A 27,473-nucleotide genomic window follows, 5' to 3' on the forward strand; every position below is an offset into this window, starting at 1 on the left:
AAGCTTTGAACATCTCACAGAGCTCTGTTCAATCCATCATCCGAAAATGGAAAGAGTATGGCACAACCGCAAACCTACCAAGACATGGCCGTCCACCTAAACTGACCGGCCGGGCAAGGAGAGCATTAATCAGTGAAGCAACCAAGAGGCCCATGGTAATTCTGGAGGAGCTGCAGAGATCCACAGCTCATGTGGGAGAATCTGTCCACAGGACAACTATACTCCACAAATCTGGCCTTTATGGAATAGTGGCAAGAAGAAAATCATTGTTGAAAGAAAGCCATAAGAATTTCTGTTTGCAGTTTGCGAGAAGCCACGTGGGGGACAGAGAAAACAGGTGCTCTGGTCAGATGAGGCCAAAATGAAACTTTTTAACCTAAAAACAAAGCACTATGTGTGGCGGACAATGAACACTGCACATCACCCTGAACGCACCATCCCCACTGTGAAACATGGTGGTGGCAGCATCATTTTGTGGGGTAGACATGGGCGCCGTCAAAAAATTAATTTTGTTTTGTTCCATACGAAAAAAAAATCTTAATTTGTGTATGAAATGAAATTCGGATTCCTACGGAATACGAATTTTTGTTAGATTCGTAAACTTTTTGTTAAAATAACGAAAGTTCATTATGATGAATTTATCATTGTGAGGGGCTCCCACCGTCCCTGTGCTGTGTGGACTTCCTGGCTTTTTAACCTTTAGTTTTGTTAACTTTTCATAAGAATACCAAAAGTTTGTTATGATGAATTTATCATTATGAGGGGTTCCCACCATCCCTGTGCTGTGCTGACTTCCTCTGATTGGTGAACAAAACACCAGTCATGTTTTTGTTAATTTGGATTCGAAATTCTGAAATTCGTTAACGAAATTTCGTATGAAATTCGTAAGTATAGAAATTCCCATAGGGTTCCCACCAACTCTGTGCTGACTTCCTGGGTTTTTAACTTTTAGGTTCATTAACTTTTCGTAACAATTACGAATTTTCGTTATGATGAATTTATCATTATGAGGGGGTTCCCACCATCCCTGTGCTGTGCTGACTTCCTGGGGTTTTTAACTTATAGGTTCGTTAACTTTGCGTTAATTATGAATTTTCGTTATGCATTTGGATCCGAAATTTGTAAACAAAATTTCGTACAGAATTTGTATGCATAAAAATTTGTATTTCAGATTCGTATGAATTTTCGTTTCTTACTAAACTAATCGCACATGTCTATTGTGAGGATGCTTTTCTTCAGCAGGGACAGGGAAGCTGGTCAGAGTTGATGGGAAGAAGGATGGAGCCAAATACAGGGCAATCTTAGCCCTTGTACAGACGGTCGGAAATTCCAAAGGAAAATGTCCGATCGGACCGTGTTGTCGGATAATCCGACTGTGTGTGGGCTCCATTGGACTGTTTCTGTCGGAATATCCGACCGACAAAGTTTTAGAGCTGCATATAAAATTTTCCGACAACATGATCGACTGTGTTGTCGGATAATCCGACTGTGTGTGGGCTCCATTGGACTGTTTCCGTCGGAATATCCGACCGGCAAAGTTTTAGAGCTGCATATAAAATTTTCCGACAACATGATCCAATCGGACAAAGTTTGTAGAGAATTTTGATTGGACAAAGTGCCACACATGCTCAGATCAAATTACAAGACCAAAGCTATTGGCTACTAGCCTGAACGTAGTCCCGTCGTAATCAACGAACGTCATCACGTTCCGAGCGATCGGATTTTCCAACAACTTTGTTCGACCGTGTGTATGCAACACCAGTTTCGGACAAAATCCGTTGGAAAAAATCAGACGGATTTTGTGGTCGGAATTTCCGACCGTGTGTACAAGGGCTTAGAATCTACAAAAGACTTGAGACTGGGGAGGAAGTTCACCTTCCAGCAGGACAACGACCCTAAACATACAGCCAGAGCTACAATGGAATGGTTCAGATCAAAGCATATTCATGTGTTAGAATGGCACAGTCAAAGTCCAGACCTAAATCCAATTGAGAATCTGTGGCAAGACTTGAAAATTGCTGTTCACAGACGCTCCCCATCCAATCTGACAGAGCTTGAGATATTTTGCAAAGAAGAATGGGCAAAAATGTCCCTCTCTAGATGTGCAAAACTGGTAGAGACATCCCCAAAATGGCTTGCAGCTGTAATTACAGTGAAAGGGGATCTACAAAGTATTGATTCCGGGGGGCGCCATACAAATGTCCCCCACACTTTTCACATATTTATTTGTAAAGAATTTTGAAAACCATTTATCATTTTCCTTCCACTTCACAATTACGTGCCACTTTGTGTTGATCTATCACATAGAATCCCAATTAAATACATTCATGTTTTTGGTTGTAACATGACAAAATGTGGAAAATGTAAAGGGGTATGAATACTTTTTCAAGGCTCTGTACATCCGAGACAGTAGTACACAAGCTGGAGTTATCAATAAGGAAGCATGTGAATGCAGGCAGCTAACTCTCATAGAAAACCGTGGGATCCAGCAAAGAGAGCAACAAGTATTTCTTTAGATTTCCAACTCAGAAACCATGGGAAAAAAAATGGGGGGGGGGGGGGGGAGGCAAGGGGCAGAACAAAAGAGGGGGAAGGGAACACAGAGGGAATGGAGGGGGGAAGGGGAGGGTAAAAAGGGTAGGGGGTCAGAGCAGGATGGGAGAGGCAACAAGCAAGTCTGCTTAGAATTTAGATTACTTCCCCAGGAGTCCATCCAAGTCTTATATTTCTATAGGCCGTTACGGCTAGCTTAAGTAGGTTTGTACAAAGGCGACACTGCATTGATGGCAGCATGCCAGGACATTACAGTTGGGGGTAGAGACGACTTCCACTTAATAAGGATTTCCCTTCGAGCTTAAAAAGCAAAAAAAAAAAAAAAGAAAGTTTAGTATAACGGCTGAGTTCTGCACCATCCAGCACTCCCAAGAGTAGCACCTATGGGTCCCAAGGTAATGCCAAATCATAGGTGATGTTTAAAAATAACAAATTTATCTGCTCTGTTGCAGTGATTTAGCACAGAGCAGCCCATATCCTCCTCTTCACGGTTCCCCCGCCAGCACTCTTGGCTCCTTCCTCTAGCCGAGTACCCCCTTAGCAAGTTGTTTGCTAAGGGGGCACCCGAGCCGCTGCTCCATGTGTCCATTCAGACACGGAGCTGTGGCTCAGCCCCACCCCCTCTCTCTATCCTTATTGGCTCTCTGACTTTGACAGCAGCGGGAGCCAGTGGCACCACTGCTGTCTCAATGAGGAGGGAGAGTCCCAGACAGCTGAGTCTCTCGTGCAACATCACTCAGGTAAGTATTAGAGGGGCTGAAGGTGGGCCGCTACACACAGAAGTTCTTTTATCTTAATGCATAGAATGTATTAAAGTGTTACTAAACCCAGGACCCTACATTCACTATATCTGGTCTCCCACAGTACACAGAAATGCAATTATTTTAGTAAATATAAACTGCTGAATACCTTTCTCATCAGCAGTATATAGCAGTCTTGTGACTTCTGTCAGTGTCTGAGTAAAGCTTGTGGGAGGAGTTTTAATTCTCCCATTAATTTCCTATAAGGATGCAGGACCTCTGATCCTCTCTGGACAGTGCTGATTGGCCCTGTGCTGATCACATGTACTCTCCGAAGAAAAAAAAACTCTCTTTACTATCAGGAATTGCGGAACATCAGGGCCGTCTTTAAGGCAGGGCAAAAGGGGCAGCTGCCCTGGAACCCATCATTGTTGTGAGTCCCAAAGCAGCTGCCTCATACTTGCCAACTATCCCAGTTTAAATTCTCTTGTCCCTTAAAGTTTTAGTCCTGTGCTGTGTCCCGATATCTCAGTGTGAAGTGCTGCTACTAATGCTGCCCAGCTATGCCCTATTGCCCTGTACAGATGACTCACCTGCAGACCCTGTGTTTACATGTAAATAACTGGCATTGATGTTGTAAATAGTGGTGGCATTCATATGTACATTAAATAGCCTTGGAGCGGCAGCATTAAGATGTAAATAAAGGCAGCATTCATATGTATATCATGCCCCCCTGAGGTCATATCCACCATCACTTCTGCTGAATGCTGCCCATTGGGGAGGTAAAGAGGCATGCTTGATAGTCCTGCCTGCAACTGTGGTCATTAGGCCTAAACACCAGCCTGTTCTGCACAGGTAAGCAAATTTGGTGAGGGGAGGTTATTTTGGGGTGTGCAGAGGTAGGCAGGGAAGGAATTACAGTTTGGGGTGCACAGGTGAGCAAGGAGGGGATGTATGGAGGTAAGGAAGGTGGGTGTAATGATGAGCAGAGGAGGCAGGTAGAGTTAAATGGGTGGAGTGGAGAGGATGGGGGAGGTTTGGGGTGCAGAGATTAGCAGGGGTTTTAGGATACAAAGGGGTACTGACAGGGTGGATAAAGATGTAGGTAGTGTGTAGGGCAGCCCATTAAATTAAATGGGCTGGTCTATGCGGAAGAAAGTCCCTTATGCTTTTTCAAAATCACACAGTTGCACAGCAGATGTGTGAGGGTGTCGGTAACAATTAATGGCATTGCTGTGTATCTGCTAAAGGGCAGCATGTTTCTGTGGTATCAGGAAAGCGATTTTGCATGCATTTCCGACTCATAAATGTGAATGCAGGCTAAATGTCTCAGTTACATTGGTGGTCAGTGTAAATCTTCTCATTACATTGGTGCTTGGTGTAGAATCCTTTCATTCACACTAGTGGCCAGTGTGAAGGTCCCCCTTACAGTGGTGGTCAGTGTAAATCCCTCCTTACATTAGTGGTTGCTGTGAATGCTTCTATTACATTAATATTCAGTGTAAACCCCTATTACATTGGTGGTCAGTGTTGAAACTCCTCTTTATATTGGGAGTCGGTAAAAAAAATCAGCATTGCCATTGATCACACCCTCCCCTCCCCCCATCACTGCCACTGACCCCAGGAGTTCTAGGATCCCTAGGAGTTTTCTGTCTATTGATGGGTCCCTCACCTCCCCAGTCCATGGTGTGCAAGCAGTGAGGAGATGATCTGCTGTAACCTCTAGCAACCAATCAGAGAGCAGTATTGATGTACAGTAATCTCTAGCAATGAATCAACAAGTATAAATCATGTGCTGTAACCTCTAGCAACTAACCAGTGAGCAGTAATGTGTGCTGTAACCTCCAGCCAACAGTCAGTAAGTGGTAATGATACACTGTAATTTCCGGCAACCAATTGCAATCGCTGCCTGATCTGATTCAGTAAACTGATTTTGAGTCTAGCTGCTATTTATTGTATGTCTTAGAGCAGGTGTAGAGTGTGAAATTGAATGGGGGGGAGGCAAAGAAAATGTTTGCCCAGGGTCCAATCAATATTAAAATGGCCCTTTGAGACATGGAAGAAGGTGAAGATCAGAGAAGACAGGATCAAACAGCCCTTTTTTTACACAATGCGGAGGATTAACCCCTTAGGTTCCACAGTGAGTATAACAAGCATGCTGTACTGCATATACAGACTGATTTTACTGTTGTGGGTTTAGTAACACTCAAGATAAAAAAAACTTCTGCCTTTTAGAACCACTTTAACCTGAATAAACCTATCCTTGGCCAAAACCATGCTAGTAACAGTTATTCGTACATACAGTATGTCCCAATCTTCCTCAGTTAAATCAGGCAGGTTTGCCTGCCATTTGGAAAACAATTTAGTCACTTTTACTAAGTGAGCCACGGAGAGACGAAGGTAGATCGAGGGCAAAGGCTTCCCCAAGGTCCTGGAGATCAGGAGACGCTCTAAGGGATCAGATTCAAGGGTAAGAACATCAGAGAATTGCGTGGTACCACCTGTCTGAGTTTCAGATAACAAAACATCTGGTTGGCAGGTGAATTTCAGCCTGAAGGTCCACAAAGCTCCGCGGCCTACCATTAGATATGATATGTATATGTTAACGCGCTGCGTAAAATGACGGCGCTATATAAGTACCTGAAATAAATAAAATAAAAATAAAATATGTTTAAGCCCTACTATTTCTCAAGCAGCCCACAGTTGGGGATCAGGTAACATAGCCACGTGAGGCAAGGTGGGGTTGGCTCATAAGGAAAGATGGGGGCAAACCATATGAGGCTTATGATACTGCACCCTTGCCTGTTACCACACCATGTGCAGGGTGGGCCCATAGATCATGGAAAACCAGGTCACAGAGGGGGGCATAGGAGCCAATGATGGCCTCCTCCAGTGTAACTGTAGGATTATCTCTTGGCTGTGAGAACCACCATCAGACCATGACCAATACTGCAGACCAATAGTAGAGACAAAAGTCTGGAAGGGAAAGGCCACCTTCTGGATTTGCCCAAATGAGGAGTTTTGCCAGCCCAAATGAGTAAACCAATAACACAGTCCAATTTGTTTTAGATTCCGGGAATATAAACAGGCGTATTTCTGAAAAAATACAGAAACTTTGGAAATACAGGTTGATTCTACCCACCGGAGACAGTGGAAGAGTATGGTTTGTGGTGCATTTCTGAGACAGGGACCGAAGCAGGGGCAATACATTAGAATCCACGTAAGATTGAAGATGAACATGAATCCCCAAATATTTAAACTCTGTAACCCATTGCAATGGGGCATTAGTGAAAGGTGGAGCAGACCAACAACCAACAGGAAACGAGATGGACTTGTGCCAATGGATTCGTAACCTAGAGAAAGCCCCAAATGCGTTTACCACATGGGTCAATCTAATATTACATTTGTTATTGTTGAGCTCTGCCAGAAATAATCTGCTCTTCCATCCAACCCGTCAAGGTAACAAACACATCTTCAAAGTACCTAAGTCAGGAGGCTGCGTGTCTGAGGTACAGACAACTTATACACCACCTCCAGCTCCCAAATGCCCATATGGAGACAGGCATATGCTGGGGCCCAGGGCAATATACCACATATTCGGTGCACAAGTGGATACCACATATTCGGTGCACAAGTGGATAAGGAAGTAATTTGGTAGGTCCTACCCAAGGTGTCCTGAAAGGTCTTTTGACGATGTTGTACAAACTTACACATTTTGCTTTTCAGTTTTTTACATTGAAATATCCCTAAAAAGTTACAAAATGATGCCAGCGGATGGATGGAAAACTTATTTGGAGCTGTTGTTTTTTAATATTTGGTGTCCTCTTGTATACAAATCTAGGCCTCTTTGGGATAATGGGCCCTAGTTTTGAATCCTTGAGGAGGATGCCCCTTTTGGAGTGCAATAATTCTCCCCATTTGTTTGTTTTTATTATGGAATTGAGTAATAAACATGATGTCAGTGAGAGCTATAACGTTAACCCTGGGACCTTGAGGGTGGACTGACCGGCATTCTTGAAAGGTTTGATCTATAAGCTCCAGATTAAAACTCTTATCCAAGAACTTTTTTTTTTTTTAGTATTTTACCCTGTGTTAGAGAGTCCTCATCTAAGGTGCAAAGTCTACAAAACTTTTCTTTTGGGATGTTATTATCCCATTTCGGATGATGACCGTTTTGAAAATGTAGATAAGAATTACCAGAGGAAGGCCTGAAGTGCATTTTGGAAATAATCTTTTCATCCATAAGACCCAATTCAAGAACTAAGAAAACCAATGTGGTGAGGCTTGAGATGTGTGAAGGATAAACCTAGGTTGTTACCGTTGCAGTGTTGGACAACTTGATAATAGATGGAGGGCCATCCTATATGACAATGATGTTATCAATGTATCTGCTGTAAAAAATAACATAATGACTCCTGGAAGTAGAGGAGGAGTTTGTAAATGGTACCATTAAGGGCGGGGCTTTTCTCTAAAAGACCATTTTCTATTGATTTGTCATATAACCTCTGTCTGTCATCTCTTAGCTCCGGGGACAGCCGGGCTCCAGGAAATTACGGATTCTTGGATCAGGTGGAGGCGCTGCACTGGGTGCAAGAGAACATTGCAGATTTTGGGGGTGACCCAGACTCCGTCACCATATTTGGAGAGTCCGCTGGTGGGATCAGTGTCTCTGCATTGGCAAGTATACAAGAAACATTTTTCTTTAGGATCAAAGAAGTGAAATATATTTGTGGGCGCCTCCAATTCTCACTTGTTTTAAAAAATACCGGCTCGAAAACCATCATCTTCATTCTGGTGAGTCACCAAGCTGGAACAAGCCAATGACCTCTTCTAAAAACATGATCCCAGCATGCAGGTATGCTGATCATATGGCTTTAGTACTTTCTAAGCCATTGACCTAGAGCAGTGGTCATCAACCCTGTCCTCAGGGCCCACTAACAGGCCAGGTTTTATGTATTACCTTGGGGAGATGCAGACTAGAATACTGCAATCACTGAGCAGCAATTGATATCACCCGTGATGCATTTCAGTTATCTTGCAAACCTGGCCTGTTAGTGGGCCCTGAGGACAGGGTTGATGACCACTGACCTAGAGCAAGCAGATGAGGAGTTCTCACATCAATGTTCTGATCTTCATGCTGGTTCAGGGCAGCTTCTCAAAGTATCAGGTGCACAAACAATCAAGAAGTTAGCATTTTGCTAAAGAGGTCAGTATTAACAGCCTACATATTTCTCTCAGTACTAGTTTCCCTAAAATAATGGCACAAGGAGAATGACAGCCCTGGACTCAGCGCTACAGACAATGTACCAATGTTGGCTCTCATTCTTCTGTTCTGACAGGTTCTCTTGAATATATACGGTTTCCTCAGTGTGATACATTGTAACTAATCTTGTCTTTTCTTTCCCTGACAGGTCTTGTCCCCACTAGCCAAGGGCTTGTTCCACAGAGCCATTGCAGAGAGCGGTGTGGCCCTTGTTCCGGGGCTGATCACCAAGTCTGCTGAGGAGACCAGCTTTGTGCGGAATGTAAGTCCCAATGTTGATGGTGAATACACAATATCTGTAAAGAAAGTTTCTTAGCTGTGAAATCACCTGGTTGGTTGTTACTGAAAGACAATTAGTGGAGATCATAAGGCACGTCATAGATACTCTGCAGACATCCGTCCCTCAACAGTGCAACAAATGTCTAAGTGTGCGACAGATTAGTGTAAACCTCGGAACGATGGATTAAAATCTGGCAGAGCTTTTACAGAACTGTCATACACAGCACCACCTACAGAAATTCATATTTTCACAAGTGGAGTGCATGCCTGAATAATCTCAAAAAGGCATGGAATGTTCTCAGACACATATATGTATGTGTCTAGTGTATATATTAAAAGAAGGAGGGAAGAGAGGATAGAGATGAGAAGAGCGGAAGAGAGGATAGAAATGAGAAGAGAGGATAGAGATGAGGAGAGTGGGAGAGAGGATGGAGATGGGAAGAGAGGATGGAGATGAGGAAAATGAGGAATGAGAGGATAGGGATGAGGAGATGAATGCAATGGATACAGATGAAGAGTAGAAAAAAAGAGGATTAAGATGAGGTGATGTAAAGAGAGGATGTTTCTGAGGAGATGGGAAGAGAGGACAGAGATGAGGATATTTGAAGAGAGGATAGAGATGAGGAGATGGGAAGAGAGGACAGAGATGAGATGGGAAGAGAGGACAGAGATGATGAGATGGGAAGAGAGGACAGAGATGAGGAGATGGGAAGAGAGGACAGAGATGAGGAGATGGGAAGAGAGGACAGAGATGAGATGGGAAGAGAGGACAGAGATGAGAAGATGGGAAGAGAGGATAGAGATGAGAAGATGGGAAGAGAGGATAGAGATGAGAAAATGGCAAGAGAGGAAAGAGATGAGAAAATGGGAAGAGAGGATAGAGATGAGGTGATGGGAAGAGAGGATAGAGATGAGGAGATAAAGATGAGGAAAAGGAGGGAAGAGAGGATAGGGACGAGGAGATGAATGCAATGGATACAGATGATGAGAAGAAAAAAAGAGAGGTTAGAAATGAGGTGATGGAAAGAGAGGATGTTTGTGTGGAAATGGGAAGAGAGGATGGAGATGAGGAGATGGAAAGGGAAGCTCACAGCAGATGGCTGTTGGTAAGGTGGTGAATATTTTTTTCTTGCTCATACATCATGGGACACAGAGCCTTCATTACATAGAGGGTTAGATAGGTACCTTCGGTGATTGGACACTGGTTAACCTCAATTAAGGAGAATTCCTGCCCTATATAACCCCTCCCACATGGGGAGAACCTCTGTTTTTTTGCCAGTGTCTAAGGTGGTTAGTCATGTAAAAAATGTGCTGTAAAGAAAGCTCTAGTCAGGTCCCTGCGGGGGCTTAAAGGACTATGCTGACCAGATCCATATCTTGGGCTGATATTTTGACTCCCAAGATGGTATGGTACCCAGGCCTCATCATCCGAAGAAAGAAGGTTTTGCCTGTAAGTCTCACCTTGGAGGACTGGGCTCTGGGAAAACCAGGCTTGGTGTACTATTAAGACAGTGGCACGAAAGTTCTGGCAGTGACTTTTACAGGTCCAGGTAAGAGGTTCTTCTGAGTAGGAACCCAAAAAACCCTGAAAGTTGGCACAATGCTACCCGCCGTGATGGGTGAAGGTTGAAAACTGTCTGTTATCAGCAGTTCCTGCGGCGGGACAGGTAAGAGAAGTTAATCCTTTATATATTACATATTGTGGATTTCTTCATAAAAGTAGTTGTATGTCTTACCTGGTTGCCGCCATTAGAGGGAATAAAGAGCAATTTTCATGCCTTTTCAGGATACACACTCAGTGAAGCCAGTCTTCAGACTGCTCAACTCCTCCGCTGCAGGCTCTGCCACAGGTGATGAATTACAAGGGGGTCCCACGTAGTGTGGGTCCAGCGAGGCTCACTATGTAGATCCTCTACCCCCTCATCCTCAGCCACCGCTATTACAACCCTACATGCATGTGCGAGAGCAGGGGGCGCGCTTTACAAGCTTCAGGCAGAGAACAGGGGGGCGTGATTGTGGTGCCATGCACTTGCGGCGTGCACTGTGCTCCAGTATGCAGGCGCCAGGCGGATATTTTAAAAGCCCAGAGCATCAGAGCTCTGTAAGCAGGTGGGCACAGTGTGGGCAGTAAGCATCCTAAGTGGTCGGATCCAGGTTAACCTAAGACACCTACTCGGCATCAAGTTGTGCAGTATTAAGCATATATGTATATTGTGAGACTTTTAGAACAACAGTGACTGCATATGTACTAGTACCTCTGCTTTGTAGCTTAGGACTATGTCTCCTCATAAGAGGGTCTCAGGGGGAGGTAACAAAGGCACAAAGAAGTCACCGCCTGCCTCTAGGGGTCCTAAAGACGCCTGTAGATTGCCACCCCCCCCCCTGCAAGACTGGAGCCAGCCTCACAGGATGAGTCAGTGCCCCTGTCAGGTTTTGCAGCCTCTCCCAATGTTGCAGCCCCAGCGTATGTCACAGAGTATTCCCATAAGGCTACATTGAAGGGTTTTGAGGGAAGAATTGTGAATTTTATTTCAGCTTTCTTAAAAGATAGCAGAAAAAGGAGTAGATCCCCTCCCTCTGCTGCACTTTCTCTTTCAGGTGATTCTTCTGACAATGAGGAGAGATCCCTATCCAGGGATAGGGATCAAGAGCAGTCAGAAGATTCAGAGGAAGAGGAGAGAGTTTCCTCCTCTCAGGCACTCAAGAGGCAGGTCCAGTATTATACTGAGCTGGTGCGTTCCACATTCAGAATGCCCTCTGCTGAAGCCGCCACATCCTCTGTTTCTTCCTTAGGGGTCAGAAAGATCCCAAGAACTGCCTTTTCCTTTACAATTCATCCTTTAATGGATAAATTGTTCTATGAGGACTGGGGACATCCTGATAAACTGTTTTTTCCTCCTAAAAGGTTTCCTATGCTTTATCCTCTGGAGGAAAGCTTCACCGAGAAGTGGGAGGTCCCATCCGTGGATGCGGCTGTCCCTTGCGTGAACAAAAACCTGACCTGTCCTCTGGACAATGCCCAGGTGTTTAAGGATCCAACTGATAAGAAGCTGGAAACTTTATTAAAAGCCTCCTTTTCCATGGCTGGTGCTGTAGTCCAACCTACAGTCGCAACTGTTGGTTTGTGTCAATTCCTCAAGGAACAGGTTAAGCAGATGCTTAGTCACCTTCCCAGTGAGGAAGTGGAGAATTATGCAGACCTTCTGCAGGTGCTCTGTTTTATGATTGATGCCATTCTGGATTCCGTTCAGCAGGCATCTCGTTTGTCTCTTCTGTTGGTGCACATGCGCAGGTCCCTTTGGCTTAAACATTGGGCAGCGGAGCTTTCATGCAAAAAATATTTAACTGGCTTCCCATTCAAAGGGGAATGCCTATTTGGGGATGACCTAGATAAATTCATCCAAAGAATTACAGGTGGTAAATCTACACTTCTACCAATCAAAAAGAGTAAACGTCCAGCATTCAAACGTTCTCTTTCTCCATCCCCTAGAGCTTCAGGCTCTAAGCAGTGGTGACGGCATTCCCAATCTACTTCCAGAGGAAAGGCCCAAGGTCACACCCAAGGGCAGAAGAAGACTTGGGGACTAAAGTCTGCCAAACAGAGCCCCAAAGCATCCCTATAAAGGGGCGCCCCCACTCGGCTGAGTGGGGGGAATGCTCCTACAGTTTGCAGGAGCCTGGTAGGAAGAGGTTCAAGACAAGTGGGTAGTCTCTTGAGTATCTCTGGGATACAAAATAGAGTTCCAGGAGCTTCCACCAGCTGGTTTTCTAAGGTCAAGGGTCTCCAAAGATCCAGTAAAGTGAAAACCACTACTTCTGGCCTTAGATTGCTTACTATCCCAGGGGGTGATAGTAGAAGTAGACCCAAAAGATCAGGGTTCTATTTGAATCTCTTCACCGTTCTAAAACCGAATGGGGATGTCAGACCCATCGTAGATCTAAAAGATCTGTTGCTATCGATAGGGCACTTAGTGGTTCGGATTTATATTCCCAAATTTGGATTCCTAGCAAATACCGTTCGCTTGCACCCACTACCTCTCCCATCACCTTTTCCACTCTACAAGTATGGGACTCGATTTGCAAACAACAGAAGTGGTTACCCCACTCTCCTATTATGCCATTGACCGGACATAACTACTTCCCCCCGGGGAACATTGACCCTAGAATTTACGCATGGAATCTGGGCGCTCCACCGTTATTACATCAAGTAGCCAATCGAGATGGCATTCTTCCACTTTCTCGCATAATACCCCCTTCTCACGCCACACCCATGGATCACTGGACTTATCGTCAACTGGCGGACTTTGTACGCACTCTCCTGAAACCACTTCGCTCCTTAGAAGAGTTAAAGGTTACCCCGCCTTTTTGTCTAATTGGGAAAAAGATTTGCAATATAAGATTACGGACACACAGAAATCTATTGTATTGTCCATGGCACATGTATCATCCTCGGCTTCTAGATCTGCAGAAGTGAACTATAAACTATTGTCGAGGTGGCACTATACACCTGTTGTCCTACATAAACTCTTTTCGCATATCTCTCCCTTATGCTGGAGGGGCTGTGGTGAAGCTGCCTCACATGCACATATTTGGTGGTTTTGTCCCCTTATTAGACCCTATTGGATAACCGTCCTGCATTGGTTGCAAATAATTCTGGGTTATGAGATACCAAATGATCCTTGGGTTATGTTGTTTCACTGTACAGACTCCCCAGCAGGATCTTATACAAAGTCTGTGACTTTGCTCAATGCGGCAAAGGCGCTTATACCACGTCGGTGGAAACAACGTTCGGTACCTTCCCTACAGGAATGGTTTGCGGAAGTTGATCGCACTTACCACCTGGAAGATCTTACTTACTCTCTCCGAAATAAATCTGAGATGGGGAAACGGATTTGGTCCTGCTGGGTAGCCTTTAAGTATACAGCTGCATACGCAGAAGTTATGGCGCAAACTAACTGAACATAGGGGATTTTACTGTACTTTATATTGCATCCCATATATATGATGTATTGTATGTTTGCGATCTTGAAGTTTGGGATACGACCGAGGCAGTTTTCTTTCTTTCTCTTTTTCTCTTTTTCTCCCTCTTTTCTCTATCCTATGCCTTCTCCCCCTCTCTCACTTTCTTCTACCTATATTCTTTTTTCTTTCTTTTTTCTGTTCTTCACTTGTTACTATTTCCATGCTTGGGTTTACCGCAAGTGGAATGCGACGCTATATGTTCCTAGTCATTGCACTGGCATATACAAACTGTGGTTGGAGACTACCTCTTATCATTAGCTTGGTTTTATGGAAATGTGGTTGGACGCTTTTTATTTGGTTGATGGCTGGTGTAATGTATTATACCAGGTCAATAGCTCTGCCCTGTGATGTTTATAATTCTAGTGTCTCCTAACGTTATGCCATATGTATGCCAAGCTCATTGTTTGTATTTCTTTGTCCTGTATTCTTTTTCTTTCTTTTTAATAAACACATATTAAACAAAAAAAAAGATCTAAAAGATCTGAATCGGTTTCTGTACATTCGATCCTACCAAATGCAGTCAATCCGGTCTGTGGTCTCCACCCTTCGGGGGGGGGGGGGGGGGGGGGGAGAATTTATGGCATCAATAGATATCAAGGTAGATATCAAGGATGCATATCTACATGTGCCGATATTTCCCACTCACCAAAAATATCTAAGGTTCGCGGTAGATCAGCACCATTTTCAATTTGTGTCCCTTCCTTTCTGTCTCGCTACAGCTCCTCGAGTTTCTAAACCCTCTCTTGGCGAATCTAAACGCTCAGGGCATAACCATAGTAGCTTATCTAGACGATTTGCTACTCATAGAGCAATCAATGGCGCATCTGAAACTCGCTGGTTTCAAGACAATAAAACATTTGGAAAGCCTAGGTTGGATAAAGTCTTCCTTGCAACCTTCAACAAGGTTGGAATATCTGGGCATGATCATAGACACCGCTCAAGGCAGAGTGTTTCTACCAGAGCCAAAGATCAAAGCCATAAAGGCTCTAGTCCACCTGGTGTTAAGCAAAAGGACTCCCTCCATTCGGCTATGCATGAGACTGTTAGTTAAGATGGTCCATTTGCCCAGTTTCACTTAAGGCCTCTGCAGAGAAGCATCCTCGCGGCTTGGAACAAGAAGCCTCATGCCTTGGATCTTCCTATGTACCTATCCCCAAGGATACGCAAAAGCCTCAATTGGTGGTTACCAACCAGAAATCTTTTGAAAGGCAAGGGCTTTCTTCCACCACAGAAGATCGTAACCATGGATGGCAGTCTAACAGGCTGGGGAGCAGTTCTGGAAGAAGCATGCACGCAGGGAAGATAGTGCGCGACTAAAAGGCTCTTGCCCATCAATATTCTGGAAATTCAGGCAATTTACTTGGCCTCGTGGACTGCTTATACAGACTACAAGGTCATCCTATTCAGATACAGTCTGACAATGCCACAGCTGTGGCTTACATCAATCACCAAGGTGGTACCAGAAGTCTAGATGCCCAAAAGGAGGTGAATTGCACACTTACATGGGCAGAAAGCCATGTTCCCTGCCTATCTGCAGTCTTCATCCCAGGGGTGGAAAATTGGCAAGCGGATTTTTTAAGCCGCCAGCAACTATGTTCAGGAGAATGGTCTCTACACCTGACGTATTTCAGATCCTATGTCACAAGTGGGGTATACCGGATGTGGATCTGTTCGTGTCCAGATTCAACAAGAAACTGCACAAATTTGTGTCAAGAACAAAGGATGTACTTGCTCAGGGGTCAGATGCTCTGACAATTCCATGGGATCAGTACAATCTAATCTATGCCTTCCCTCCAAATTCGCTTCTTCCGCGGTTCCTGGGGAGAGTCAAAAGGGAAGCAAAGTCGGTCCTTTTAGTGGCCCCAGCTTGGCCCAGACGACCTTGGTATGCAGAGATCATAAAGATGGCAGTGGGCAGGCCTTGGGTCCTCCCACTCCGGCCAGATCTACTCTCACAGTGTCTGATTTACCATCCTGCTTTACAAAGTCTAAATTGGTAGACGTTGTAAAGTCTAAGGCCGCGTACACACAAGAGGATTGTCCGTCCAACTAAGTCCGTCAGACAATCCGACAGACAGTCTGTCCTACTTTTGAATGAACGGACTTGACCACACACGATGAACAGACAGTCCGCTGAAAGCTTGCGCGATGACGTGTACAGCACGTACGACGGGACTAGAAATACGACGTCCAATACACTGCAATGCAACCTTCGGCCGTGTAAATCCTTTCTGAGCATGCGCCATACTTAGTCCGTCCAACTAGCCTACTCACGAGCGGACTGTCCGCTGAAACCAAAGTTGGACGGACTGTATTACGGAAATTCCGAAAGACTTAGTCCGCCAGACTGTCCGCTGAAAAAGTCCGCTGAAGCCCACACACGAGCGGACTGTCCGCTGAAACACGTTTCAGCGGACTAAGTTGGACGGACAATCCTCTCGTGTGTACGCGGCCTAAGTTTGGCTGCTGAGGCCCACATTCTGAAAGACCATGGACTCTCAAAGTCAGTCCTCTCTACTCTGGTCAATGCCAGAAATCCGGCCTCCAGGCTTATTTACTACAAAATCTGGAAGGCATATGTTTCCTGGTGTGAACCCAGGGGATAGCATCCTAGAAAGTATGTCATTAGCAGTATATTGGCCTTTCTCCAATCAGGCCTAAAAATGAAATTGGCCTTGCGCACTATCAAAGTCCAAATTTCAGCTTTATCAGTATTTTTCAGAAGCCACTTGCTTCACATTCCCTAGTCCGGGCCATTGTTCAGGGGCAGTGTGATTGAATCCACCAGTCAAACCTCCAGTATGCCCATGGGATCTGAATTTGGTGTTGTCTGCATTACAGGGACAACCCTTTGAACCATTGCACCATGCTCCTTTGGCACTTTTGACAAAAAAATTAGTCTTCTTGATAGCCATATCCTCTGCTAGGAGAGTATCAGAGTTGGCAGCTCTTTCTTGCAAAGAGCCGTACTTGATTATTCACAAGGACAGAGTAGTGATGCCTCCTCATCGGTCCTTTCTACCTAAGGTGGTTTCAGGATTCCATTTGAATCAAGATGTGATCCTACCATCCTTTTTTCCAGATCCGCAGTCCACAGAAGAATCTTTGCACACTCTTGATGTGGTAAGAGCAATCAGTATCTATCTGCAGGCAACCGCTCAGATACGGAAAACTGATTGTTTATTCATCCTGCCAGAGGGCCCTAAAAAAGGCCAGGCAGCATTGAAATCCACTCTTTCTAGATGGATTAGACAAGTTATTTTTCAGGCTTATGGTATAATGAGGAAGATTCCTCCTTTTCAAGTGAAAGCACATTCAACTAGGGCTGTTAGTGCTTCTTGGGCAGTTCATCATCAGGCCGCCATGTATCAGATCTGTAAGGCTGCGACTTGGTATTCAGTCCATACATTCACCAGATTCGATCAGGTGGATGTAAGTGGGCAAGAGGATGCCGCCTTTGGGCGCAGTGTACTGCAGGCTGCAGTTTAGTTCCTCTGGTCTGTTTGCGGTCTATATTTATGATCTGCATCTCCCTCCCCTCAAATTGAGCATTGCTCTGGGACATCCCACTATGTAATGAAGGCTCTGTGTCCCATGATGTATGATCAAGAAAATAGGATTTTTAAACACAGCTTATCTGTAAAATCCTTTTCTTGAGAATACATCACGGGCAGTGGCGTAGCGTGGGGGGTGCAGGGGGTGCCGTGGCCCCAGGCGCAACATTTAGGGGGGGTGCCAGTATGTGTCACTACTGGCTGCCTCCTCCTAATTTAAATTTCCTGTGTCCCCCGTGCTCCGGCCGCCATGTTAAGTGTCCAGCGCCCTGAGATTGGGCGTATGGTGGTCATATGAGGCGTAGGTTTGAGAGAAGCAAAAATCGGAGCCGTCGCTGTCTTCTCCTCCGGACCGATGCAGGCCAGGACAAGAAGGTGAGTGAGACTCCCTTGTGAGAAGTGAGAGAATTTGTTACTGGCCCCCGGTGTAGTGGACAGTGTAGTGTAGTGTGTGTAATGGTTGGTAAAGGAATCAGGTTGGTCAGTGTTGAAATCAAGTAGGATAGTGTAGTGGTCAGTATAGGAATCAGGTAGGTCAGTACTATTGTATTTGAAGGGACTCGGGGGGTGCTAAAAGTCTGCAGGTTAGATTACTTGCCTTGTCCCGGGTGCTGACAACCCACGCTACGCCACTGATCACCGGACACAGAGCTCCCGCCCTTCTATGGGTTTTACGTGGTTACCTATTGCTTTGCTACAAAACTGAGGTGCTCCCCATGAGGGAGGGGTTATATAGGGGAGGAATCCCCCTTAATTGGGGTTAACCAGTGCCCAATCACCAAAGGTACCTATCTAACCCTCTATGTAATGAAGGCTCTGTGTCCTCCGATGTACTCAAGAAAAGGATTTTACAGGTAAGCTGTATTTAAAAATCCTATTTTTTTTATCCGTGTGCCCAAACTGTTTTACATTAAGATGAGAATTATCTGCAATCTTGTTATTGCAGATAATCGCCAACATTTCTGGCTGTGATCTGGCATCATTGGTGGATTGTATGAAGGCAAAATCTGAAGAGGAAATCCTTTCCATAAGTACTGCGATGGTATGGTATATTCACCTATACAATGTCCTTTCATAGATGGACACTGCCCATGACACCAAACCCAATGGATATCACTGTGAGGTTTGGCCATTTTTTTCATCTAGTGTAGGTGGTCTTCCTGTTCCGCTGAAGTACTTTTGGCAGATTTGGAGAGCAAAGTTTGTATGTTGAGCCAGATCTGGCATTGCTGTTTCATTCAAAATTACCTTTCTTCTCTTCTCCCATTTTTTATTTTTTTTTGTATTGACAAACGGACCTGTTTGTTGAAATTGGCCTAATATTTCACCCTGTGTACCAATTAGCTAATGTTTTCTAGAAAAAATAAATAAATAACAACATAGTATAGTTTTCTAATACAGCCATGTAATCACCATTCCAGCACTGACATGACATGGTGATCACATGACTATTTTGGAAAAAACGAAGGATTGAGGTTCCTCCTTTCCTCAATATCTATTGTCATGTCCTCAGATAACGAGGGGCCATTTTTGGGTGAGAGGAGATTCCGTAACCCTTATTAGACATTTAAAGCTCCTTACACCCTTAAAAACCACCAAAAAACGATAGCAACATGTTTCAGCATGCTCTGGGGTTGGGGTTCCCCCATGAATAGCTCCTCTATTTTCTGTCCCTGCAGAAATTTCTGACTCCCCCAGCCACCGTCGATGGCGTCTTCTTCCCAAAACCTGCAGAGCAGATCTTGGCGGATAAAGAAAACAATCCGGTTCCGTTTATAACCGGTGTGGCGGAGCAGGAATTCGGCTGGATTCTCCCCTCGGTAAGAGGCGTTCTCTGTATGGCTAAACTGATATCATAGACTGTGGGTGGCTCCAGGAATGTGTAAAGGGGAACTCTGCCATTCGCGTAGTGCTTCTATATATGGTAAAACCACCACCCACTGTGCCAAATAAAAAAGAAGGACTATCACAGTATATAATGTGTAACTATGACACAAGCAAAAAAAATAAAAATACATACAACCACTTGACCTCCGGAAATCTACCCCCTTCATGACCAGGCCAATTTTACGGCACCGCGTTAATTTAACTGACAATTGCACGGTCATGCTACGCTGTACCCAAATAAAATCCATGTCCTTTTTTTAAAAACGTATCCAATAAAAAATAAAATTGCATCATAAGTTTAGGCCAATATGTATTCTGCTACAGGTTTTTGATATTTTTATTTCTTATACTAGTAATGGCGGCTATCAGCGACTTATAACAGGACTGCGATATTGCAGCGGCCAATCGGACACTAATGCTGCGTAAACACGACCGGACTTTCTGGCAGACTAGGTCCGACGGTCTTCCCGACTGACTTTTCAGCGGAGTTCCGACGGACTTCCGAACAAACGGACTTGGCCACGTTCATCTTATGAACATGATGGCATAAGACGGGACTAGAAAAGGAAGCTCAATAGCCAGTAACCAATAGCTTCCCTTACGTCATATTTGGTCCGTCGGACCAGCATACAGACGAATGGTTTTCCCGATAGGAATTGAGTCCGTCGGACAGATTTGAAACATGTTCTATTTCTAGGTTCTGATTCCTTTGGACTTCCATCTCAGGTAAGTTATTCATAATGAGCTAGTATGATATGCATACTAGCTCATTATGCTTTTGCCTTGCAGGGTCTATTTTTTTATTTTTTATTCGTTTTGACTTTACTTCCTCTTTAATTATTTTTTTCTCATTCCCTGCAGGCCATGAATTTTAGCGGAATGGAGGAAGGAATGGATAGAGAAACAGTAATCACCATGCTACAGAGCAACCCCATGCTGGTACGATCGTCTCCGTGTGCGTCCACAATGCACATTGTGTAAATCATTGTTGCTTAGTTTGTTATTGTTTAACTTTAAATCTGTGCCACAAAATCCAAATGCTCTGAAATGAGAGCTTGACTACTTACACAATGAAACACTGGGCTGTCATTTTCTCATGGTACTTAAATGGACAGTCAGCAGAACACACAGGCAGAACATACATTATATTTCCAAAAGTATTGGGGCACCTGCTTTTACATGCACATGAAATTTAATGGCATCCCAGTCTTAGTCCGTAGGGTTCAATATTGAGTTGGCCCACCATTTGCAGCTATAACAGCTTCAACTCTTCTGGGAAGGCCGTTCACAAGGTTTAAGCCCCTGTACACACCTTTCGGAGATTTTGCCAACCAAATCCGTCGGATTTTGCCAGTCGGATTTAGTCTCACAGATTGTGTCCGAAACTGTTGCATACACACGGTCGGGTAAAGTTGGTGAAAAATCCGATCTTTCAGAACGTGATGACGTAATTTTGTTACGATGGGACTACATTCAGGCTAGTAGCCAATAGCTTTGATGTAGGAATTTGATCTGAGCATGCGTGGCACTTGGTCCGATGAAAATGCTCTACACATGATCGGATTAGGTCCGTCCGGCCCAGTTGGTCGGGAAATATTTCCAACATGTTGGAAAATTGGGTCGGACGGAGATTCGGACGGAATCAGTCCGATGCATACCACACACAGTCGGATTATCTGACGACACGGTCCGATAAGACTCATTCCGACAGATTCTCCGAACGTGTGTACAAGGGCTCAGAGTGTGTCTTTCAGAAGTGCATTTACGAGGTCAGGTACTGATGTTGAACAAGAAGGCCTGGCTCGCAGTCTCCCCTCTAATTCATCCCAAAGGTGTTCTATCGGGTTGCGTTCAGGACTCTGTGCAGGCCAGTCAAGTTTCTCCATCCCAAACTCACTCATCCATGTCTTTATGGAAGTTGGGAGCATGAAATTGTTCAAAATGTCTTGGTATGCTGACACCTTAAGAGTCCCCTTCACTGGAACTAAGGGGCCAAACCCAACCCCTGAAAAACAACCCCACACCATAATCCCCCACCATAATCCCCCCTCCACCAAATGCCTTTTGGCAATAATAGAAAAAAATTATATTACCCCCACTTACCCCATCATCGACGGCTTCCCCTGCTTGGCGGCAGCCTCCTGCTCTTCACGGGTCATCAGGGCAGTGTTTCCTCCCATTTCCTCCCTCCTCCTCAGCGGCCAAATGGAAGTCTTCTCTGTTTGGCCAACCGTGTCTCACACCCGCATCTGATTGGCCGGATTAAGGATCAGTGTTTCAACAGCAAATTTTCCTTCGCTGTTGTAACACACCTGAGAGGGCTGCTGTTTTTCAGGCACCCAGTGCCCTGTGGAAAGATTCATGCTATTCATGATTCTATCCATTTGCATAAAGGGGGGAGCGTGGAGAGAGGAGGCAGCGTCCGGGCTGCCCCTGAATTTGGATAAGTGAGTTTGAGGTGGAGGCACTTCATTGGCCTGCACAGAGTTCTGACCTCAACCCCATAGAACACCTTTGAGATGAATAAGAGCAGAGACTGCGAGCTAGGCCTTCTCATCCCACATCAGAGCCTGACCTCAAAAATTATTAATTATTGAAGACACACATAAGTGACTCAAAAGAGGTTTCATGTTTGCGGCAGGCTGACCGCAAAAACATAGTGGTATCACTGCTCCATGAGGTACGATATGCCTCATGCCACTGAAGTGACGTTCCTGGGTAGTTAGGCTGGATAGTCACCATACATTATCCAGTTTTTGCAAGTTGTCAGTTGACAGTGGGGGGGGGGGGGGGGGGGACCAGCAGGGAAGAGCGGGGACAAGGTGAAAGCTCAGTAAACCAAAGCAGGCAATCAGAGATCATCTTTTAGCCAATCAGAGACCATCTTAGCCCTTGTACACACGGTCGGAGAATCCGTTGGAATGTGTCCTATCGTCCCATGTCGTCAGATAATCCGACCTGTGTGGTATGCATCGGACTGATTCCGTCGGAATATCCGTAGGACCCAATTTTCCAACATGTCCCGACCAACTGGTTTGATCGGACATATTCCGATCATGTGTAGAGAATTTTGATCAGACCAAGTGCCACGCATGCTCAGATCAAATTCCTACATCAAAGCTATTGGCTACTAGCCTGAATGTAGTCCCATCGTAACGAAATTACGTCATGACGTTCTGAAAGATCGGATTTTTCGCTAACTTTGTCCGACCGTGTGTATGCAACAGTTTCGGACAAGATCCGACAGACAAAATCCGAGGGGCAAAATCCGACGGATTTGGCTGTGGAAATCTCCGACCGTGTGTACAGGGGCTTACTGGGTTCTGATTGGTTAATTCCAAATTAAATTTATGGCTAAAAATAAACTGAACTTGCTAAAAATAGCTTGACATTAGTTATGTTTGAATTGGTTGTATGCATGCCAGTCTTTCTATTTGCGATGAACGTCGTATCTGTCATTGCAGGTATCTTTAAGCGCTGTTTTCCCGCTGCTGATTGAGGAATATTTGGGAAATGAGACGGATCCTGCTGAACTCCGCAACCGCTTCCTGGACCTGTGTGGAGACTTTGTATTTGTAATGCCGGCCCTGAAAACAGCAAAATATCACAGAGGTGAGACAAGGGCAGTCATAATTTTAATACCCCCAAAAAAACTCAGATTTTTTGGGGTGTTTTTGACAGCCCCGGGTTGAAGGCAGTTGAAGGGAGCCCCGGGATGAAGGCAGTTGGAGGGAGCCCCATCTGCATTCTCATCTTGATTGTAAGGCCTGGTTCACACCAGTGCAACTGCGATTTCATCCACTTTCCAATGAACTTATGTAGTGGAACTGCGGTATGACTTTAATTTTGTTTTTGACACAATTTTAATACTACTGTGATTTCTGGAGGAGGATAGTTGGAGGGGAAAAATACACCGGAATCGCATAAAAAATGCACATGGATGCGTTGATGTATTTCCATGAAGTCTATGGGGGACAAAATCACGCTGCATCACAACAAAGTAACACAGGACCCTTCCTCAAAGTCGCGTTTCACTGATGTGAACAGGCACCATTGAAATCAATGTGATTTCCGTTGTCATGCAAAGGTGCCTCTGAAATCGCACCAGTATGAACCTGGCTTAAACCATTCTCCTCTCACAGATTCTGGATATCCCGTCTACTTCTATGAGTTCCACCGTCGTCCATCTCTCTTTAAAGATATTAAGCCGGATTATGTGAAGGCCGACCATGCCGATGAGGTTTTCTTTGTGATTGGAGGACCCTTCCTCGATGACTATATTCTCTTTTCAGGTAAATTAAAATTCCTCAGGAACTACCTCTTCCACCTTTCACCCCACAGACCTCTACTGTTATGCCGCATACACACAAACCGATTATCCGGTGGACGTGTGTTCCCAAAAGTCTGGCAGACTTAGAAAGAAGTCTTGACTCAAAAGTGTCTGCCTGACTCTGCAGTCCGGCGGACAATCCGCCCGTCTGTGTGCTAGTCTGACGGACTTTTGAAATGAACGGACTTGTCCACACACGGAGTAAAGTCCGTTCATTTTGAACGTGGCTCCAGGTACAAGGAGCTAGCGAAGGAAGTCAATGTTGCCGCCTCCATCGGCGAGATTGACACCTCGCAAGCCCCGTCACCTGGTATGGATTTAAAGGGGAACCCCTACGCCGAAAAAACGGCGTAGGGGTCCCCCCAAAGTCCATAGCAGACCCTTATCCGAGCATGCAGCCCAGCTGGTCAGGAAAGGGGGTGGGGACGAGCGAGCACCCCCCCTACTGACCCATACCAGGCCACGTGTCCCCCCCACCCCAAAGCACCTTGTCCCCATGTTGATGAGGACAAGAGCCTCTTCTTATCCAGTTACCTGCATAATCCAGGTATCTGCACCCACTTCCGGGCAGACTGCCACAGACCCCTGCAGACGCCCCCCCCCCCCCCCCCCCGTTGTGTTCTGGGAAACACACAGTTCCCAGGACACAGCGGGGGACCAGAAGAGACGCGCAGCGCGACTTGCGCATGCGCAGTAGGGAACCGGGCAGTGAAGCCGCGATGCTTCACTTCCCGATTCCCTGACAGAGGATGGCGGCGGGGGCAGCAGCGAGATGAGCGATCGCTCGTCATCTGCCACCGACATCGCTGGACCCTGGGACAGGTAAGTGTGATTTTATTAAAAGTCAGCAGCTGCAATATTAGTAGCTGCTGGCTTTTAATATTTTTTTTTAGGTGCAGAACCACTTTAAACATTGCATTCCAAGCCTCACTATCAGACTGTGAAACTGTCATTTGTGCGCACATTAAGAGTCGGTTTACACCCATGCCCCGTACAGTGCGACTTCAGCGTGGTTTGCAAAACAACTTCTTCTGCATAGAAGTAAATGCAAGCCGCTCTGAAGTCACCCCAAAGTAGTACAGGAACTTTTTTCTACGTTAGAGCGACTTGAGTCGCTCCTATTAGAATGGTTTCATTGTACAGAAAGGAGCTCTACTTCTCAGGCGACCCCTGTGGGAACCAGGTCTAACAGTTTTTTCAAGCCACTGTAGAAGCTTTGAGATTGTGTCACTTCTCTTCTCTTCACCAGGCGAGACGGAGGAAGATGAAAAGATCCTTAGTAAGAACATGATGAAATATTGGGCCAACTTTGCTCGGACTGGGTAAGACTCAAATTATTAGGTCTCCTGTACTGGAGTCTGCACTGCTGGGCCTGACCTCATTGGACCAGTATTAAAAAGAACCAGTCATGGTTGGGCTTATATCAGAATGTGAATATTCAGTCATAAATGATTATAAATGGTGCAGGCTTATCTATGAACTTGTAAAGAAAAACAAAGCTCTGTTATATCATAATTTTGTGCACACTCAGGAGCTGGGGGAGAGAGCCCTTCATAGTGCCTTGGAGGTTAATCTTCTTGACTTGCAATGTTGGGGGTCCTGGTTTCCGTTCCTAATATTATCCACATCTCTATGTAGGTCTTGTTGTGATAAAATAGGTTTTCTCCCATAATGTACAAACGCCATCTAGACATCTGTCTGTAATATTAGAGTGTATGCTCAGCTGCTGTAAAGACTGATGTGACTGGCTCAGTGCTTTCTGTACAGAACTTCAGCCCTATAAATATTTAATAATAGTGTGTGACTGCTGTGTTGATTTTACAGTGTAAGCTCCTTTGGTGCAGAGTTCACTCTTCCTGATCGTAAATTCTGTCCATCTTATCTTAGTGACCCCAATGGACCCGGCCTGCCTGAGTGGCCGCAGTATGACCAGGATGAAGATTATCTGCAGATTGATATTCAGCCAAAACAGAGGGCTGCTCAGAGACTGAAAGAAACAAAGTATGACTTTTGGACCAAAATTCTCCCTCAGAAAATCCAGAAGATATTGGAGGAGGCCAAAGAGCACAGCGAGCTTTAGATACCTCTGGATTAAACAGTGAATTAGCAAATCTCTATTCCAAAGTGTGACAGACTCACCCAGGACAGAGAATTTTGGAGAGGACAGAATGCTAGCCTTTTGCATACTGACTATGGGCCCTGGCACTCGATAAGCCCCAAGCATTTAGGAAGATATTCTGTTATGTAATGCAAAAGGACATTATTAAGGAGGCCATGATGGTCTCTGCCAGCTTGGGGTGGTTGGTATATTGTCTTATTTTGTTGTGTACTCTTTGCAGGGTCGTTTGGGGTGTGGCTGTATTCCAATGTTCTATTGTGTCTGTCTGCCTTGGATATTATGGGATGTGTATGTAGATTAGCTGTGAGATCGGTGCGGTCGAATTCCTCCAACAGATTGGACAGTCTACCCCATCCGGAATGCAAAGGTGGGAGGATCGTCCAGAGTATTACCTGTGTACCTGTGTTTTCAATAAACTGTCCATGTTCAGCAACCAAATGAGTATTGTCTTGTTGTGTTTGTTGTTAGCGGTTGGATTATCTGATATCTATATTCAGACTATCAAGAATGCTGATGATTCGTATTTTATCAGTTGATTTAAGATCACTGAATATATGCATTACAAATAACAAACCTATTGTTCCTAATTCAAATTTAATGTCACACATGGATGCCAAGGCCATAGTATTTTCAGTTTTGAAAATTGCCAATAGTCATTTTTCAGTACCATTAATGAAAAGCTGTCAATATAAACTTGCCTTCAGCTTTATTAAAGAAACCTATGCATTTACAAGAATAATTCCAGGATTGGATATTAGTGACGATTTAGTGCACAAGTGTTTGGAGAAAGTATTATGAAAATTCTCTAGACCAGAATGTATTTTCCAGCATGTGGACAAGTTTTTGCTGTCTACACAAAGTATAGAGGAACATGTCACTCTTTTGTCTGAATTATTTACTCTGTTACAGTTGGGCTGAAATTGAACACAGAGTCAGTTCAGTTAATGGGAAGTCAGATAACATTCCTTCATATGAAAATTAGTCATTGACAGAGACGGTTATCACAGAAAAAAGTTAGAAACGTTTCTGCTATTCCAAATCCAACATCTTACAAGGCATTATATACGGTAAATTTTTGAGTGAAGTAAATTGTTGCAAATAGTTTTTACAGAAATATGATAAAGTTAAACCATTATTTGATTTCTTGAGACAAAAAGACATTGTGTTTTGCTAAACGGGATCAAACCCAGACAGATGCCTATAAAATGTTGAAAAGGGATTTGCAGAAAGCTCCTTCATTGAATACAATCTAAGTTGGTGTGTCAATGCCTGTTGTTTTGCAAACTGATGTCTCAATTAAAAGAAGGTGAACAGGAAATAATTTTTTTTTCTTCAGAGGTTTGACAAATATGGAAAAGACTTTTGACACACATAAGAAGCAATTGTTAAGTGTTTATTTTGCAGTCAAGGTAACAGAAAAAATTGTGAGATCTAGTAGGATTATACTACAGACACCTGATCTATCATTAAAAATTATTTTAAAGAGCATTAATTCAGGAGAATTATATGACAAATACTGTCCATTTTTTAAAAATGTACAATTTAAATCTATACAGGTAGATTTGGTAACAGAACATTCTCAGCTATATTCACAAAATGATGTTTGTACAAATGTTTTCAGAAAACCTGTAAATGGTATTTTTAGAACAAGCGCTGAGAGAGGCTTTGAGCTAGTATTTGTTAATAATATTAAGAGTCATTTAGCAGGTCTTTCTATGTTTTACCC

The 27,473-nt window shown here is 44.4% G+C and overlaps 1 protein-coding gene across 1 annotated transcript in view; it reads left to right on the forward strand.

Moving 5' to 3' along the window:
- The window catches only part of LOC143929088 (cocaine esterase-like), a 42,176-nt gene extending 15,991 nt beyond the window's left edge, over window positions 1–26,185 (forward strand). Inside the window, exons 5-13 of the mRNA XM_077453391.1 lie at window positions 7,817–7,970; window positions 8,705–8,818; window positions 18,358–18,453; window positions 19,091–19,231; window positions 20,160–20,237; window positions 22,763–22,910; window positions 23,441–23,590; window positions 24,878–24,950; window positions 25,516–26,185. Coding sequence (XP_077309517.1) covers window positions 7,817–7,970; window positions 8,705–8,818; window positions 18,358–18,453; window positions 19,091–19,231; window positions 20,160–20,237; window positions 22,763–22,910; window positions 23,441–23,590; window positions 24,878–24,950; window positions 25,516–25,708 — 1,147 coding nt within the window. The 3' untranslated portion in view covers window positions 25,709–26,185. The remainder of the gene's footprint in view (window positions 1–7,816; window positions 7,971–8,704; window positions 8,819–18,357; window positions 18,454–19,090; window positions 19,232–20,159; window positions 20,238–22,762; window positions 22,911–23,440; window positions 23,591–24,877; window positions 24,951–25,515) is intronic.
- Window positions 26,186–27,473: the final 1,288 nt, after the last annotated feature.

Source organism: Lithobates pipiens, unplaced genomic scaffold, assembly GCF_037356315.1.
Source record: "Lithobates pipiens isolate NorthernLeopardFrog02 unplaced genomic scaffold, aLitPip1_a1.2 Scaffold_10, whole genome shotgun sequence".
NCBI classification, from domain to species: domain Eukaryota; kingdom Metazoa; phylum Chordata; class Amphibia; order Anura; family Ranidae; genus Lithobates; species Lithobates pipiens.